This window comes from Dipteris shenzhenensis, chromosome 24, assembly GCF_047967505.1.
Source record: "Dipteris shenzhenensis isolate YYH24624 ecotype China chromosome 24, Dip_SZ_1.0, whole genome shotgun sequence".
Taxonomy (NCBI): domain Eukaryota; kingdom Viridiplantae; phylum Streptophyta; class Polypodiopsida; order Gleicheniales; family Dipteridaceae; genus Dipteris; species Dipteris shenzhenensis.
In genome coordinates, this window is record NC_141619.1 from 7,003,426 (window position 1) to 7,021,797 (window position 18,372).

The 18,372-nt window shown below is 42.7% G+C and overlaps 1 protein-coding gene across 3 annotated transcripts; it reads left to right on the plus strand.

Annotated features, from left to right (window-relative positions):
• The first annotated feature begins 1,056 nt into the window (after positions 1 to 1,056).
• LOC147886141 (Pmr5/Cas1p GDSL/SGNH-like acyl-esterase family protein) lies at positions 1,057 to 13,834 on the plus strand. 3 transcript variants are annotated; one of them, XR_015543366.1, is made up of 5 exons: positions 1,057 to 1,370; positions 1,496 to 1,698; positions 11,746 to 11,833; positions 11,959 to 13,250; positions 13,379 to 13,833. XR_015543366.1 is itself a non-coding variant. In XM_087395999.1 (4 exons), the coding sequence occupies exon 4, from the start codon at positions 12,038 to 12,040 to the stop codon at positions 13,166 to 13,168; it is 1,131 nt and encodes a 376-aa protein (XP_087252125.1). In that variant the 5' UTR covers positions 1,057 to 1,370; positions 1,496 to 1,698; positions 11,746 to 11,833; positions 11,959 to 12,037; the 3' UTR covers positions 13,169 to 13,834. The 3 variants fall into 3 exon arrangements, 1 of the variants encoding a protein (XP_087252125.1); XR_015543367.1 differs by lacking the exon at positions 1,496 to 1,698; XM_087395999.1 differs by having other exon boundaries at positions 11,959 to 13,834.
• The last annotated feature ends 4,538 nt before the right edge of the window (positions 13,835 to 18,372 follow it).

Consider the following 18,372-nt stretch of genomic DNA (forward strand, 5'->3'; position numbering starts at 1 on the left):
TCAATGAAATAACCTCTCTCCATGCAATATAAAGGTTGCGTGATGATCAATGGCCCTTTAATTGCATTCTGGCGGTGGAAAGAAAATTGCTTCACTGGCACATGGGGAGGGTGCAACTTAGGAAAATCTTCGCAAAAGTCATTTATAGATGCCTTGTTGAGGATTTAAGTCCTCCAGTGGACTTCAATAAGAAATGGGGGCTACGTCGTTCACGGGCCTGGTGGGATAAGCTGTTGAAGGACATCTGGAAGGGCTGTCGGCATGGATAAGTAAAATTTCATTCATCCTTTGGAAGATTTTGCATCATTGGCTGTCAGTGAGAGGCAACTGGCCAAGAGGTTCAATATCAACCCTCTCTACGCGTTATGTGGGAGTTCTCTAGAGGTATTGCAACATCTAATGTGGAAGTGCCTGGTCATCATTGAAAGGGTGTGGCTAAAGATTGAAAAGGCTGTTTGGGATTCGGGAGTAATGATTAGATTGGTCATAGGTGCGAATTGGAAGCTCACTCTTTTGGGTAACCCTTCTGGCTACTCGTTTACGGTTGCTGCAGCCTGGCCGAGGCACTGTGTGTTATGCCATTTGGCCAGTCCGCAATCGTGCAACGTTTGGAGATAAGTCAATTGTGGGTTGGAGGGAATCCCAGGTCCTGGGTCTAGTTAAAACTTTATGGACTGACTTATCAATGATTTTATGTGATTCTGATGTCGTTGTGAGAACCGAGATCTGATATCTATTTAATCTTGCAGGGGTGAGTATGAGTTTTGTGGTAGAGGTGTAGCTTGCTCTTCGAGCGTAGGCCCAGGGCTCTGCCCCATGGTGGGCCAAGTTTTGTGAGGGTCTTGTAGGGGACTGACCCTGCGCTGCCGGCTATAGTTTTTGCCCCAAAAAAAAAAAGTTAGGTGCTCGATGAGGGAAAGGCTGCCTAGTGCAACCTAGTTATGACATTCAATGTGGGGAATTTGTTTTTCCCATGAAAACACCCCTTTATATTATACATAGCAATCATAAAGTGAAAAACGACCGAGATGCAAATCTACAAGAGCTCCAGCCGGAGAGGAAATGGATGGGACCGATCAACTAACTCAACTACTAACCTATACAGACTTAAACTCTGCCAATCTAAAAATTAATCGGTTGGTCGCTGATCGGCCAACCTGTTGTCAATTTGCTAGAGCTCTAGATCGTCGCAGTTGATGCAATTATCAGCTGTTAGAGTGGACTTCGGATTCTAGCAGAGCGGTTTGTGATACGAGAAAGGTACAATTTTCCTTGCGGAGATCGGAAGGAGGGCTTCAAATTGTTTGCCACTGCCGCTTTAAGAGGTCTCCCACCACAATTTGGATTCGTGCTATCTCTGATGGGTTCAGGTATGGCTTCTCTCTCTTAGCTCTACATTTGTCAATTTGATAAAACAGCGAAACATCATCGACCATAGATAGCTAGCTAGCGATCTGCCTTACAAGAGGGGTAATCGTTGATTTCTTGGAGGTAGGTTGGGATTTGCGGAAGAACTGACGCGTTCACAACGGTAGCGTACGGGCGCAACCTCTGATGGACCTGGTGTTCGATCTTGAGGCTCAAATCTCACGCTCTCATTGATTCCACACTCCTGGAACTGCCTGTGCTTGACTGTTGGATTGTGGATGTTTACCACCAGCAAGAAGGGAGAAAAGGTCTACTTGAAGTGGAAGCAAGGTAAACAATGTTGTTCCATCTAAGAGAAAGCCCGAAGCACATTATTGAATGTCACATTTAAATTTCTTGGCAAAAGTAGTGTCTCATGCCATCAAGCCATCCCATAGCTTAGGTGGGATCGGGAAGCCTGTTAGCAAGATTGCAGGGCAGGACAGCTGGTAGTTACTTTACAGCCTTGCGCCAGAGAGCCATTGTGAGACGGGTTACCTTTATATATATATAATCCCTTAGTATTTTACCCAAAAGTCAAATTTCTCTTATTTTCTAGGACACAAACCATGCCCCTAAAAAAATCGAACTTGCACAAAAATTTATGAGGCTTCTTGTGGGTGTCCAAACAATCCATCTTTCAAATTTCATCTGATCTTTGGCTTGCTCCTGGGTCTGCTGACAGCATGGGGATCTTCTCTTTTTTCTTTTCTTTTTTTTTGGGGGCGCGGATTGTGGGTTTATATAATAATGTAAAAAATGCTGTGTTTACATTTTTTTTTTCTCTAACCCATATACAAAAGTGGGTGAGATTTTGAGAGTACTTCAGCTAGAGACAGTTCCACTTTTTAACCATCCCACATCACAATCATCAACAAAGTACTACAGAGGTCAACATCTTCAGTCTTTGGCACTGGAGGTTGAGAGGAGTTTCCTGGAGTGAGGCAGAAACAGTCCAAGAGGTAGTGGTTGGATGCCCCACTGCTTCCTGGGGTACCGCAGCAACTAAGTTCTCAGGTAACATGATTCAATGACGTTGGCAAGTAAGTTACCAAGTGTCCCAGATGTTCCCTCGCCGAACAAACGTCCTTTTTGAGGATCTGATGCACCAAAGTATAGATTATCAGTGCGCTCCTGTTTTCAACCACTAAGAAAAAGGTTAGAATTTCTCTGCAACCAAATATCCCATAAAACATAGCTCCTGAGATAAGTCCAATCCTCTCTCATCCTGTTAGGAATATCACCAAGAAGTATGTAGGCATAGTTAAAAGGAAAAGAGCAAATTCTAATCCTGACTATCTCTAAACAAATGGGGGATTTCTGAAACACATTCTGCACTTCTCGTCCCCCTGCCCTGCTTGCTGTCCATACAGCTTTGTGTACTGTCCATACAGCTTTGTGTAGAATTATCCGCAGAAGAAATGACTGTTTTTCAGGGATTGATTTTACCCATATTCTTTCAAACCTTGCCCTCCACAACTTGTGTGCATCCCTCCTGTGCCATTTTTTGTTAAAGTGTTCAAAAACATCCACAGAGTAAGCCTCAAAAACTGGGACAGGAAATAAGTCTCTCTGCTCTGACCATCTAAACTCTTTTAAGTAGGATTGTTGCCTGCCTCCCATCCGTGCTACGGTATCTCGATCCCATAAATTCTTCCTTTTCTCATAACAATCTTCTGCTTGCATTCTTGACCATGTATGTGCGTTTCTTTTAATCCTGTACCTTGATTTCAATTCACATAAAAATTAATGAGGCTTCCTTGATTGATCCCAAACAATCCATCTTCCAAATTGCACCTGTCTTTGGCTTGCTCCTGGGGCTGCTCATGGCATATGGGTCCACTGCCCAGGGTGCAATTCAGGCACTAGATATGGCAGAAAGCAGTTCAATGTGCTGCCATAGCAGGGTGTATTCAAGGCACTAGCAGTGCGCAGTAAGCATATCGTTTCAGCAGGTCATTACAGCCATTGCAATGTGCAATCCAGGCACGGACTTTGGCAGCAGCTGGGTGCAACAAAGGCACTAGCAGCAGTCAGAGACTTTACAGCAGGCCTTAGACACCTGTGTAGAGCTAACTTTGGAGCATAGCACCTAAGGCAGAAGGGTAGCGGAGAAGACAGGTTCTTGGGTTCCTCCCTAAGCGACTGAAGGTAGCTACACAAGGGCAACACCTGCTGCCTCACATCTAGCACGAGTGAAACAGCATCCCACTATCCACGTGGTGTAGGCTGTGATTTACCTTTTGTATTCATCTTTTGGTCCTGTCTTTGGACATATCTATATTCATATAGTGCATGATCTTGTGGGCTAGTTGTTCTTGTTGGGGGGGACATGTCACTTGGCCAAAGTCAATGCCTTTGGGAAATTCAAAGAGTGGGTAGCAGTCTGCAGAGGTGGAGCAGGAGAACGGCCATGATTGGAGACTCTTTGCGCTGACAGAGATGGAGAATATGTTGGCAAGGATTTCTTGGCATTCTGCAAATGGAGGAGAGGGAGAGTAGACACCAATTGAAGACTCTTCACACTGATAGGCGTGGAGAATATGTTTCTTGGTGTTTACAAGCAAAGGAGGATTAAGACTCAGATGAGAGTTTCCCTCACCCCTCAACAAAATGGGCAAGGAGCATGATGAAGGCAAAGGATTCACTGGGCTGAGGCCGTTCAGACTGCAGTCCACCTCATCAATAGAACGAAGACCAGAGTAAAGGAGGCTTGTTTCTCAAAGTCAAGGGAATGTATCTTCATCGGATACAGCATGGAGACCAAGGGATACAAGCTGTATGATCCAACTACGAAGGAGGTCGGGTGAGCAGAGATGTTATCTTCAATGACGAAAAGCCAATGACAGCACCTCGTAGTAGCAGGCCCGCCCAGATAGTGCCTCCATTGCAGAGCCAAGAGTTAGGAAATATAGCCACACCTTCCGGCAATGGTTGTCTATAAATGTAGGAGAATACACACTGACACCAAAGGATCTTGTGGACATGTGTCCACACAAGTTTGAGTGAAGTAGCTCTGAAGGTGTGGTGCTCCGTTCTGGTTTTGCAGAAAGTGCTCCCGGTGTTTCTTACCCTCAAAGCAGGCTGTGCAAATAGAAGAATGTGGGTGAAGCTTGGGAAGTCCTATCACCATATTCTTCTAAAGCATGCCTGCCAATGTGGTGAGTGGTATATGCCCAAAATGCTTTGGCCACAATGTGCTCACTGAATCCCAATCATGAGCAAAAAATGTATGAACGGTATAGATGACCGCCTTAATCCCTTGAGAGACACTGTCATTGCTGTGGTGATATATGACTAAGACCTACTTGTCATCAAACTCCACCTTCCATGTTGTTCTGGGCATAGTTGCATATGAAACGCGTTTCATACAAGTATGAAACCCGTATGAAACGTTTACACGTTTCATACGTATGAAACCTGTTTCATACAGCCCCAATTATTGATAGACAGTACTAGGAGGATTCAAGATCTTTGGATTCCATTTGTAGTTTGACCATTTTACCTTCATGGTCCATGGAGGTCTTGGGAAGATCATTGATGATTCTAGTTTTTTTAATGATCAGTAGTGAAGTATGTATGATCAGTATGATCAGGATTCAGTATGTATGATCATTCAGTATGTATGTGTGATGATGATCATTGAGTACTCTAGTATGTATGATCATTGATGACTCTAGCTTTTTGTATGATTAGGATTCAGTATGTATGGTGCTCATACTTGATATGTATGTTTTTTGTATCATGTATGCACTATGGAGTCACTTACAATCTTTATTTGCACATTTTTGTATATGGCATGATGCGTACCCTAGGTATAAATGCACATATTTTCACATTCCGAATGAAACCCGTTTCATTCATTTTTCAAAACCGGTTTCAAACGTATGAAACCCGTTTGAAACCTCCCGTTTCAGAAACTCCTGGCAACTATGGTTCTGGGTCATGGATGAAATTGAAGCATAGTTGCACGAAACGCCCGTTTCGTGGGCAGAAACGGAAACAACGAAACAGAAACGGCGTTTCATCAAGAAACGCCGTTTCGTACACCCTGCTTTTTCCCCAAACCCTAAAAACGGGATTTCGGCCGCCTCTCTTCATCTTTCGCCGCCTCCCGCCCGTTCCACTCCTCTTGTGCATCCTTGCTCCTCTCTCCACCTTCTTCAAGCTCTCTCCATCCCTCGGACCTCCATCCTTTGCTCTTGGACCTCCATCCTCTTCATCCTTTGCTCCATCTTCTCCATCCTGCAAGCTGCAGCCTGCAGCTTGGCAGCCTGCTCTCCTGACTCCATCCCTCCATCCTTCTTCTCTCCATCCTCTCTTTAATCTTACTTCTACCTCTCCATCCTCCTCCTCTCCATCCTCCTTCACTTCTACCTCTCCATCCTCTCCATCCTCTTTTACCTCTATCTCTCCATCCTCCTTCTACGGTCTACCTCCCATCCTTTCTCACTTGTGACCTGTCACCTCTCCATCCTCCTTCTCACCTCTCCATCCTCCTCAATGCCGAGAGATGCTTATTGGGTCCATGTCTCCCTCCTGGATAGTTATAAAGGAGGCGGTGGCTCCAAGAAGTGGAGATGCAACTATTGCGGCATAAGCAAAACGGGGTCTGTCACACGGGTGAAAGACCATCTAGCAAGTGTTCCCAGCAAGGATGTAGGACCTTGTGAGTTCGTGCCTACTCCAGTGAAAGGTGGCCTAACAGAATGGAAGCGTGTGCGTATGGCAGCCTTGGCTGCAAAAAGTGGAGGATAAGGGCTGCAAGATGAAGAAGAGGCTGCTGACACTGAGCCATTGGATGATGCCAGCACATTGGGTTCTGCAAAGAGAAGTAGAGGGGCATCAACTAGATCGAGCGCGGGTCCTAGTGCCACAAGAACACCCTTGCCACATGGATCAATTAGTGTGGATGCTAGTGAGGGGAAAAGAGGATCGCTGCAAAGGTCTAGCATTCAAGCGCGCTTGCAAAAGCAAGCAGTGAAGGAGGCCACTAGTGAGCTCACAAAGCTCTTCATACAGTGTGCAATACCCTTTCATGTGGCGAAGACTACACGATGGAGGAAGGCCATGAGAGCCGTAAGCCGCATTGGGTATGAATGGGAAGGGCCTACATATGAGGCCTTGCGGACAAGAGAGCTAAGAAGAGAGAGGGAATGTGTGGAAGACCAAATGAAGCCCTTGAAAGAAACTTGGAAAAAATATGGATGCACACTCTTATGCGATGGATGGTCAGATGCACGCAAGAGGAATGTGTACAATATTTTAGTGTCTTCTTGCAAGGGAACCATGTTCTTGAGAGCCATAGACGCTTCCACTGCAGGTACAGTGATTACAGGGCTGTATATTTGGGAGCATTTACGGGCAGCCATTATGGAGATAGGTGTTGAGTATGTGGTGCAGGTGGTGACAGATAATGGCAGCAATTGTGTGTCAATGGGTGCCATGTTAGAAGATGAGTTCCCTAAGATTGTGTGGACACCCTGTGCCTCACATTGCCTTGATCTTTTGATCGAGGACCTAGGGAAGATACCTTGGATTGATGCCATCTTCTCCACAGCCCGCAGTATCGTGAAGTTTGTCACGAAGAGACCCAAAGTCCTCAGCATCTATCGGGCTTACAGTGACCTTGAGCTATTGAAACCTCCAGCCACAAGGTTTGCTTACATGTTCATAGTGGTGGAGAGGCTTGTGCGAGTGCGCCAGGGCTTGTTGCGCACGGTTGTGTCTCGGGAGTGGGGAGATTGGGATGATAGAGGCCAAGCAAAGTCTATCAAATTTTTTCGCATGATCATGGATGAGTCTTGGTGGAATCAGGCGGAGGCATTAATCAAATCGATTAATCCTATCTACACGGTGCTTCGCATCACAGACATGGAGGGAAGCACATTGCTCTTGTACGAGTTTATGGACAAGATTGGAGAGGCCCTCAACAGAAACACTTCCCTATCGCCTGATAAGTAAGACTTTTTACTTTTGTAATATGTATAATTATTGCAGTTACTAAATGGCAATTTGTTATCATGAAGCCTGGAATTTTCAGATATATATTATGTATGTACTATTATCTATAGTCTATGAATTTTGCATGCATAATGCATTCTAATTTCTTGTGGCATGATTTAGGGTTGAGTCCATCCGTGCTATATGGAATAAGCGGTGGAATTGGTTCCACCGCCCAATCCATGCGGTGGCACATGTATTGCATCTGCTCTGGCGCAGTTAAGAGCAATATGAGAATGACGAGTTGGAGGAGGGGATGCAACAGTATCTACAAAATTGGACGAGTGGTGACTTGGAGATGCAACGAAGAATGGAGGATGAACTTCTATTGTTCCGCAATCACAGCCTCTCCTTTGGTCGACCTACGGCTAGGCTCCGAGAGACACAGTTGCAACTTGTCTCCTGGTGGGAGAAATATGGCAACTGTACTCCTACTTTGGTAAGAGTCTAAGAGACAAGTTCCAACGCCACTAGTTGGAGCTTAGTCGTTAAGTGATTTGAAGTTTTATCTACTACAAATATGTTTCAAGTTATCAAGTTCCTGATACTTATCTCGGCTTAATTGGCTTATGGCAGAACGCCTTGCTATACGTGTTCTCTCACAGGACTGCAGTTCCGGTCCTTGTGAGAGGAACTGGAGCACTTGGGCCCTCTTTCACACAAAGAAGAGGAACAGATTGAGCACGGCTCAATTGGAGCGGTTGGTGTTTTGTCATTGCAACCTCCGTCTCCTTGAGTTCACCGCCGGCTGTCCCGAACCTCGCCAAGTGAATGTAGACAAGGTGGACATGGAGAAGATGAAGGCCATACCAGATATCCCACGGGAGGAGCTGGACATATACACCATGTTGTATGAGGAGCTGTCAGCACCAGCACACCACACACGATCATACACTCAACCATCTGGAGATGGTGCTAGTACTTCAGTTGCACCCGATGGTCCTGATCCTGATGTTGATGATTCTTCTTCAGACAGTGACACAGATGCCTCAAGCTTATCTGAGGACGCAGAGGATGACGATGACGAGGAGTCCATGGATGATGCAGATGATCAGTAGTCCTGCTGCTTTTTTTTATATCATCCATGGGTGCTTTTATTTTGAGTCTTGCATGACTCATGAGTCATGAGTCATGATCATGAAATTTGTGGATCATGAATCATGATCATCTATGGAGTCTGGACATTGAATACTTTCAAGTTTCAAGTTTCAAGTTTCAAGTTTCAACTTGTGTGCTAAGTTTAAACTTTAAAGTACTTCAAACTTCTAAATTTCAGATTCTTGTAATGCCAAACTTGTTAGTCATGACTCATGATACATGTTGATTTCAGATTATTGAAGCATCATTCAAGAATTTGGATATCATAGAGGCATGAATCATGAATGATGCATTGATGCTTGAAGGCTGAAGCTTCAGCCTTCAAGTATAGATAATTGTAATTTGTATTATGTATGATTTGCACTCTATTGATAATTATATTATGCATAAAAAATAAATTTTTATACATAAATTGTATCATATTGCCGTTTCTTCCGTTTCCGTTTCGGCGGGGCCCGGAAACTCCGTTTCTTCCATTTCCGTTTCGGCTGGTAACTATGAATTGAAGGGAGATCCTTTGCAAGAGTTCGCACATTCAAAAAATCAGAGAGTTTTACGGACACCATCATGAGTAAGAGAAAGGAACAAAGTCTCTCCTTTTTACAAAACATTTTGAATTATCACTGAGGATGATAGGTAACTCATGAGGTACAGGTGCAAGATGCGAGAACCACTCCTTCAAGTAGCTCCACTGTCAATGCACCATGGATCCTCTGAGGTAGATACAAGTGCCACCTCGTGGATCTATGCGAAGATGACTCATCCTTGGCAACGTTCATGGGCTCTTCCTTTGGCTTTGCCAGAGTCGAATTAAACTTCTTTGTGTAGTCTGCTTCCTCCTTTTGGCATAATGCTGGAGTTTCTGATAGGAGAAGCACTTCACCTGCTTCTTATGCGTTGTTTGACGATTCTTTGAAGTGGAACCTCTTGTGCACTTTCCATCCTTTGTTTGTTCTTTGAGAACTTGCCCTTCCCTTGGGCCACCAATGTAACGTCATCCACCCTGCTAGACAATTTCTGCCTCTTCTCTTCTTAAATCAACAAGAACTCACTTACTTCTCTCACCACCAGTATGTATTGTGACGAAACACTGGTACGTACGAGGGAGTCTATTCAATCACATTTCGGCTAGCTATTGAGATTTAACCTTGGTGCTGACTGCAGCTAATTGATCCGGAACCTCTTTGACTTTTGTGATATGATCTGACACTGGCCATAGAGAGAGAAGCTTCATTGAAGGTTGACTGCACAGGTGAAAATCTTGGTCTCATATTGGTCCTGAAGGATCATCCACACCTCTGCCACAGTTGTAGCCATGTGAATAAGTGGAATCATGCTGTCTGCTACTGTCTTCATGGTTGTAGCCATGTGAATAAGTTGAATCATGCTGTCTGCTACTATCATTGCGATAATAACCAGCCTTGCGCATCCTTCTCTTGCCAATCTTTTATCTCGTCGTCATCCTCACCTTAAGAGTTGAGGATCTTCTCTTTCAGAGTAATGAAAGTAGAGGCTGGGGGCATCTGCTTGCCTATCACCACCTTTCATAGTTGCCTGGCTATGAGCCAAGCCTTTATCTTGAACTTCGACAATGGATAGTCATTTCATCAAGCTTGCTTGCTTCTGTAAATTTTGATCTGCAAGTGATGATGCCATATCTGCCACAAGAAAGATCCTATAATCCTCACGGGGCTCCAAAGAGAAGAGAGGAGCTAGCTTTGAGAAACTGGCTGAACTGAGTGCTATGTGAACACCTTGCGCTTTGATACCATGAAGAAAAACAGACAGAAAGACTTGCCCGGGATATAAAGCGCACAACCCATCACTACACAGATTCAACTTCTGTAAACAACTCAGAGAAACCCACAGTAAACTGAACTGTGATTATATTGCAGCATTCAAAATAGTGAACCTTAACAGTCACTGTAGGGTTCCAAGAAGGTGAAGGAACCTCTGCAGCACCAGACTCCTACTCCGTGCGCCTCAGGAAGAGGGGGAACAAATACAGGAAGTGGGGGGGAACTGTACTGCAGAGGCTGGGGAGGAAGAGGTTTGTATAGGGGCTGGACAGCCGCTGAACTGGCCGATTGCCAGCCAGGAGGTAGGTCTGTCGGCTGATCAGCCTACAGACTATTTAAGGGTCCCATTGCAGGGTCAGAGGGGGCTGCTGTACGGCAGCTTCCTGCAGCTCATGCTGCACCAATTGTCACAAACTAACAAAATAAGGATTCCCTCCCTAGGTGCCCGCCCCCAAAAGAGGGCATAGTAACACCTAAACAAAATACCCATGGGCAGGGCTAATGTGCCCTGATGGGGCTCACAGGCAGGTGCTACCCTTTTCCAACATACCATTCAAGATGGGGGCACTTTTGGATCAAATTTTGAGCTACTGATTGGAAGAGTTTCTATCATGTCATATACTATGGGCTGACAGAAACCCAGTTCAAAGATCTTTGTATAAATTAATGCTCAAGTATGTGTGGGTATGTGCATATGTATGTGTGAGAGCATATATGTTTATACTATGGTCTACACCCATCGTTGGGCAACTGATGACACCAGTGGAGATGTCATAATAGCTATTCCTTTCTATGCGTGATGGAGTTTATGGTTTATGACTGTCATGATTCTGAAACTGCACTATGTGGCGTGTTTTCGGAAGATGAATTGCGGCTTATCCTTGGATTTATCTAGATATATGTTGTTGCCGTATTAACGAACACACAAATTTCACCTTGTGAAGTTTTCGTCCATGTTGTGACTTGCTGATATTGTGATAAATTCTTTCCATCTTAAGTGGTGCATGGCCCTATGATCTAGTTTGTCCAAGCATATTTTGCCTAGAAATGCTCGTTTCGGAAAGACTAAAATGATATTGTTTGATCTTTACTAGCAGTTGTAGATTGAATGAAAAGAACATAGACTACTTTTGACTAGCCTTCTCCTTTAGTGCTAGCCTTCAAGTCTGCCCTTCATCTCTGGAGTGCTGACAGAAACCCAGTACGAAGACCTTTGTATGCATGGATGCTCAAGTATGTGTGGGTATGTGGATATGTACGTGTGTAATGAAGTTTTTCATTTATGAGCCTACGAGAAATTTTATATTGCCAAGGTTGGGTGTGAAAGAGGCTTGGGTAGGAATTCAGTGTTTGACAAGAACTCAAATTTCTCAAATGAGAACATGCATGGAGTTCTCATGCAAAATATCAATCTCTGAAAGTAGATCTTTTGTTGCAGGGGTACCAGCAACAGCAATGCCTTGCCACATTCACCCACCAGCAATTGTCATCTCTAGGTGCTCGCCTTGCTTGGATGATTTTCACAGGTAGGCCCATGTTTGTTTGCCTCCCTCACTGGCATCTCTATTCCGTTCTGTGATTCACACAGCCTGCAAATTGGCCATGCTTCTTTTTCAATTTGACAGTGGTTGTCCACTCCCGTGATTGCCAGATAAGCATACTTTAATAAGCATCTTGAAACGTATAAGTTTCATGGAGGATGTTATTCTGGAGAAATAAAGGCTGAAGCAATGGGAATGGCTGTTCAGGCTGGGCTGCTTGCAGCGTTTGTAGTGGTATTTCTACCTCTTGGCATGGCTGGTTGGCATCTTACCCGGAATCGACTACTCTTCTTCAGTGTTGCTCTATTCATCACTCTTGCTGTTTCAGTTCATGTAGCTCCTTACTTTCCCTCTATGTCTTCACTCTTCTCACCATTTAGGCCCGAGTGGTCCATTTCGGGGTTTCATGATTCCTTAAACAGGAGCCTGAGCACTCGGTCACATTGCGTCTCCCTTCTACACGACATGAAATGGGAAGGTGAGAATGCTCATTGGGAAGATGAAGAATATCTTTTTGTTACTCGAAATGCCTCAGATCCTTGTATCAGTACCAGGCTATGGTCGTGGAAAGAGAATGTTTTGACGACCTGCAGCTTTCAGAAGGTCAACAGGACTGATGCTTTGCAATTACTCAAGGGGTCCTGGATTATGATTGCAGGGGACTCCCAGGCTCGCCTTTTTGTACTCTCTTTGCTGGACCACCTTCTATGGTCTCCTGATTTTGTCCGAGAGGAACTGTTTAAACGCCACAGCAATTACACTGTGAGGAGGCACCATATGAAGTTGGACTTCATCTGGGCCCCTTACGTTAGCAATCTTACGGACCTGGTTGGCGATCTGAGACACAATCACGTTTATCCTGATGTACTTATCATGGGAGATGGGTTGTGGCACCAGCTTCATGTAACGAATGCTTCAGATTACTCGGACTTTCTTAAAAACCTGCGGAAATCAGTTTATTCTCTATTCCCTGCATCTTCTTATTTCAAAGTTCGCCCAATGGGTGCAAGTAGGACAGGGGTGCCTCAAATGTTTTGGCTGAACATCCCCGAGCTGATAAATCCCATTTTAAACACGCAAGAAAAGCGGGATAAGCTCACGGGAGATCTTTGTGCACAATATGACAATGAGTTGAGGAACAGCAAGCTCTTGCAGCCTGAAGGTCCTCTAACATTGTTAGATCTCCGTCAGTTGAGTAAGGGGTGTGGTATTGGGTGCACATCCGATGGTATGCATTACTGCAGTATGGTATATGAGGCTGCAGTTCAGGTGATGCTCAATGCGCTTTTGATTGCCACACAGCAGGCTCCTTCAAAGTGATATTAACTTTTTGGATTTACGAGGAGCATAATTTTAAAAAAATAAAAGTCAGTAAAATCAAGCCAGTATTAGCCAGCAAAAGGTATGTGTGTGAGATATATGCATATACTTTTTTTGATAAATTCTTCTGGTGGGTTACTGCACTTCAACTAGACAGAATATGGAGGTCTTACAATTTTCGGACTCTCTGTTGTCCCGTATGATCCACAGGCTTGATACACAGGCTGACAAAGGGAATGTGCCTAAGGGTTCATCATTCATTCCAAGTTGTGAAAGATGCTACCGGCATATTTTACAGGATGCTGTCCTGCATTTTGCCAGCAACCCCCCTACAATTAGAGACTTTTAGCTTGGAGAAGTTTTAGCTGCTACATATATTGTGACACTATTCATAGATGCTGGTCTGAGTCTTTTGGCTAGGTGGAGTCTGGAGAAGGATCTGAAGGAATTAGTCTAAAGACACTGAGGTCCATTGTATAAGTGCCCTTGAAACCTGCAAGGTTGAGATTATAGCTGAAGGCAACACAATAGCAATGCACATGCTAATTATTGCCTGGTAAAGGGATTATTTGTAGAAGGGAGGAAGAAGGCCAAGCACTTTGACTGAATTATTTTTTTTGTAAATTTCTTTTGATCAAAGTAGGTAAAATATACTAATCTCAAAATATCATGATAAGATAAGCAATAAACTTTCTTTTGGCAAACATTGGATGCAAAGGAGAGTTAATCCAAGTGTCGTCGTTAGTTGAAGGCCTAACAGAGATTTAAAAGCATTCTACAAGGATCACATGGATGTAAAGTTGATATCAAATTTTGTAAAAGGGCTCCATGGATGTAAAGTTGACAATTGGTTAAGTTACTATAATGAGAGGAGATTTCCACATCCAAATATCACATGGTTTTCCAATTGTAGAGAGAATGTTAAAAAATAATAGTAGAAAGAATGCTCAAAAGCTCTAGAGTTACAGGGGCATGAATAATTTTTACATGTTTTGCCACACATTGGCAACCTCAAACAAAGAAGCAATAGAGAGATTCATTCGAAGGACAGCCTAGTTCCAATGGAGAGCTCTAGGATTTGGAAGAACCTTCAATAGAATTGAGCCAACAATAGAATCTAGGATTGTCAACTACTGCAGCTATCATAGTTAATGTCGGAATGAGAAGCCAAACTAAGCATCAAAGTCATAGTGATTCAAGTTGTTAATGGCTTGGAGGAGGGCGTGTAGCATGAGGAAGAGGAGTCAATATTTGAAGCTACAATTTGGAAGAGGGTGTGACGACAAACAATGAAACCAACATAAGAACCAAGGATGGAGCACAGTGGGGATATGTTTTTGGGGTGAGGTGGGGGGTGCTCGGGTAAGAATGCAAAAAAGAGCAAAAATTAATGGAGGATGAGAACCATTTCCTCTTTGTACATTAAGGTGTTAAATAGCAAGAAATCTTGTCATATGGGACATAAGAAAAGGGGAAAGACTCAAGTGACTCAAGTTTAAGACACATCACGCATTGAAAACTTAAAATAATTTGGATTAGAAATTTCTTCTTTTGTGGTCAGGTGACCTTGTTACTTTTAGCTATGCATCTTTCCTTTCATGTTGGATGCATGTCAACCTTGTTAGCCAGTTCTAGGAATTGTGCCATGTACACAGTTTCATATATTAGCATGTCTAATCCTTTCCTCTATATCATGTAATGTTTATTTTTTGCACCAAGTTTTGCAATAGGTGATTCTCACTCTTCTATATTCAAAAATGCAATTTGAATCAACATGATTTTTGTAACTAAGGGCATCCAAGCATTCTTTGTATATATATAAAATTACATGGTGTATCCAAGATCCAAACTTCATTTGTCCAATCAGTACATCATTGCTTACTTGATGTTGTAACCTCTATCTACTTCCCTTCCACCTCATGGTATTCTGCATTGCAAGTGTAGTGTTGTCTTATTTATCCAAATTAGAATAATTTGGCACAAGACAATTGCATTGCTTTGGGCTGAATTCACTTCATTTGGTGGTTCAAAGATGATAGCTTGCCTCTCAATATTTTTGGTTTCTTGGCTCTCTCTCTCTCTCTCTCTACTTTAGTGTTGTCTTATTTATCCAAATCAGAATAATTTGGCACAAGACAATTGCATTGCCTTGGGCTCAACTTCAATTGTTGGTTCAAGGATAATAGCCTGCCTCTCAATATTTTTGGTTTCATGTTTCTTTGTCTGTCTGTCTCTCTCTCTCTCTCTCTCTCTCTCTCTCTCTCTCTCTCTCTCTCTCTTTACTCTTTCTTTACCCTACCTGACTAGCTTCTATCTCCATGGATTCCCTCCACAAGATGGCCACTCTTTGTGTCCCCACGTAGTTCCCTTAGCTTTTGCACTAATTCCCCCCAAACTTTCTCCAACACCTTCACCTTTTTCTTCTACACCAATTGCACCTTCACCTTGATCTTCTACACCAATTGCACCTTGACCTTTTGTACGTGCATAAAGACCAACTCTTGTGATCATTTTGTCACAGAGGATGTGACAAAGCAGAGGCAAGGAGGTAGCTATGCATAGAGTACCTTGGGATTGGATTTGCACGCGGATTCATGCAAAATTGATCCTTGGGATTGGATTTGCATGAAATTTCTTGCAAATACAATCCTAGGGATTGGATTTGCTTGGAGCAACACTCTAATCCGATCCCTAGGATCAAATTAGCTCGAGTTTGCACACTAATCCAATCCTATGAGAGTGCATACAAATCTGAACCATGGGATTGGTGTTCAATTTCAAGCTATTTTGATCCTAGGGATCATCTTAGCATGAGACTACACGCTAATCTAACCCTTGGTGCAGCCTCCTTTGAGGCATGCCAACCCAAAGATTGGATTAGCATGTAGTCTCACACTAATCCGGTCCTTAGGATTAAATTAGCGTGCAGTGCATCAAATTAGTATGTAGTCTCACGCTAATCCGATCCCTGAGATAGAATTAGCATGAGACTGTACACTAATCCTATCCTTGAGATTCAATTAACGTGCATCCATTGAGGAGGTTGGACCCTAATCTGATCCCAAAGGATTGGATTAGTGTGCAATCTTATAAAAATACGGTCCTAGGGATCAGATTATAGTGAGCTAAGACAATCTTAGAGATCAGATGAGCTTGCTAAAACACAAATTCTCTGATTTAAAACAAAGTTGACTTTATTTTCAATGTGTAAATTTTGAAAAGACAGAATCGAAGATATGTTTTAAAAATTTTATTAAGGTCAAAAATCAAAAGTATAAAGACGAAATTTGAATTTTCTACTCACTTTTTGGGAATTTTTATCCATCTTAGAAAGCAAACGTGGGAGCAGGGAGATGTTTGTGTTGGGAGCAAGGAGCTCTCTAATTTTGGGAAGAGTAAATAACGAGGGATTAGGGAAAAACCTTGGGATTTTATAGACTAACATAATCAAGGTAATGTTTCAAGTCCAACGTGCTATAATTATTTTATATTTTTCAACATGGATTTCAAAAACCCAGTTTTCCCTTCCGTGGCTTCTATATGGGCATTTTGATTGTTGTGAGTATATCAGTTCCTGTTGGTACTTCCCGTGATCCTCAAGATGTCGATCTCAATCTCAACTTATGATCTAGCAAGTGCATCTTCCTCAATCTCATCTCAAAATGTAGTCTTTGTCAGCCCAAATCTCTTCATTCCACCCAAAAATTAGTTGTGGGGATTTTGAACCTATTATAGCAAGCCAAGAGATGTTTTAGTATCATCGTATGAACTTGAGCCCTTGAGAGGGATTGAGCCCAAAAAAGTAGTTCATGACTTCCAAATCTAGAAGGGTAGGTCTAATGTTCATTCTACTCTCTCAGGCTAGGAATGGACCATTATCACACTGATGATTGCTTCAATCACAGATGTGCCTTCACCACCAAGAGTCAAACATAATACTTGCACCCCATCCACGAACCTAAGAAATTGAAGGTTACACATCGACAAAAGATTCACAAGTTATGGGAGGAGGAGGATACGATTCTCGATATACAAGGCTCAATTGAGGGGAACATGTACTACCATGTGTTGTGCTCAAAATTATGTGGGACAATTAGGTGTAAGAAAGTTGAGATCTATGAGGATACCTTGGTTTAGGAACAAGATTATTACTTGAATGCAGCAATCACCCCTTTGAAGATTGACCTAGTAGAGTATCATTTGGGGAGTATGCAGATTTGTAGATTAGCCTTTAAAAACATTCATAGCTTGAGGAATACAAAGCTTGTACGTGTGCAAAAGAGGACAAGGTATTTTAGGAATCCACATCTGATTGAGCCTATTGGACATATGGCCGTCTCATGGATGGAGAGATACTTTGCTATGAATGCAAAAGTGATGCCACAATAGGAAAACTGCTCTTGACAGATAATTACACAAGATTTTGAGGTTTACACACTATATAGGGGTGAGATGTCAAAAGGAAATGAAAATTTGCTAGCTGTAGTCATTTTTGTAGATTGTGGAAGAGCTTATTTAACAATGTGAAGATACCCAAAAAAGCAAGAATGGGAGTATGTAGTATATGCACAAACCTCAAGAGTTGACAATAAAGTGCATCAATATCAAGTGAACAAGGTACCAATATTTTTACTTTCAAAAATTGAGTCTTTGAAAGATTTGAAGTATGTTTGGTAATTTCTATGTGTTCTTACATGCAGCACAAATCAAGAATGCTCTTAAGCACCATAGAGAGCAACAAGCTCTCGAATGCTCCAAGTTATCACATCATGGAAGAAAGTACTTGAAGAATTCTGATAAGTATCTTGGGATCTTTATGGATGGTATGGACCAACAAAGACCTATTTGCCAAACTTCATAAGAGTTCCAAAATATGTGAAGGAAGATACATTCATGCAAATTCATCTTTTGGGATGTCTTCTGTGTCACAAAAGCTCCAAGATAAGGTGTTTAAGAATCATCCAGATATACACAATGATCCAAATCTACCAATCGCAATAACTCATCACATTATCACTTCATGGTAAGGTCCCCTTCCACGAACACCGTATATCTGGCTTAACAATATAGCAATAGAAAATAAAAATTGGACACGTCTTGTATAGACATAGATGCTTGTAAATAAAAGAATTGTCAATAAGATAAAAGTTGGGAACGAAATGATGCATTCACTTTGGTAGAGATGATGAATCTTGTGAAAGAAT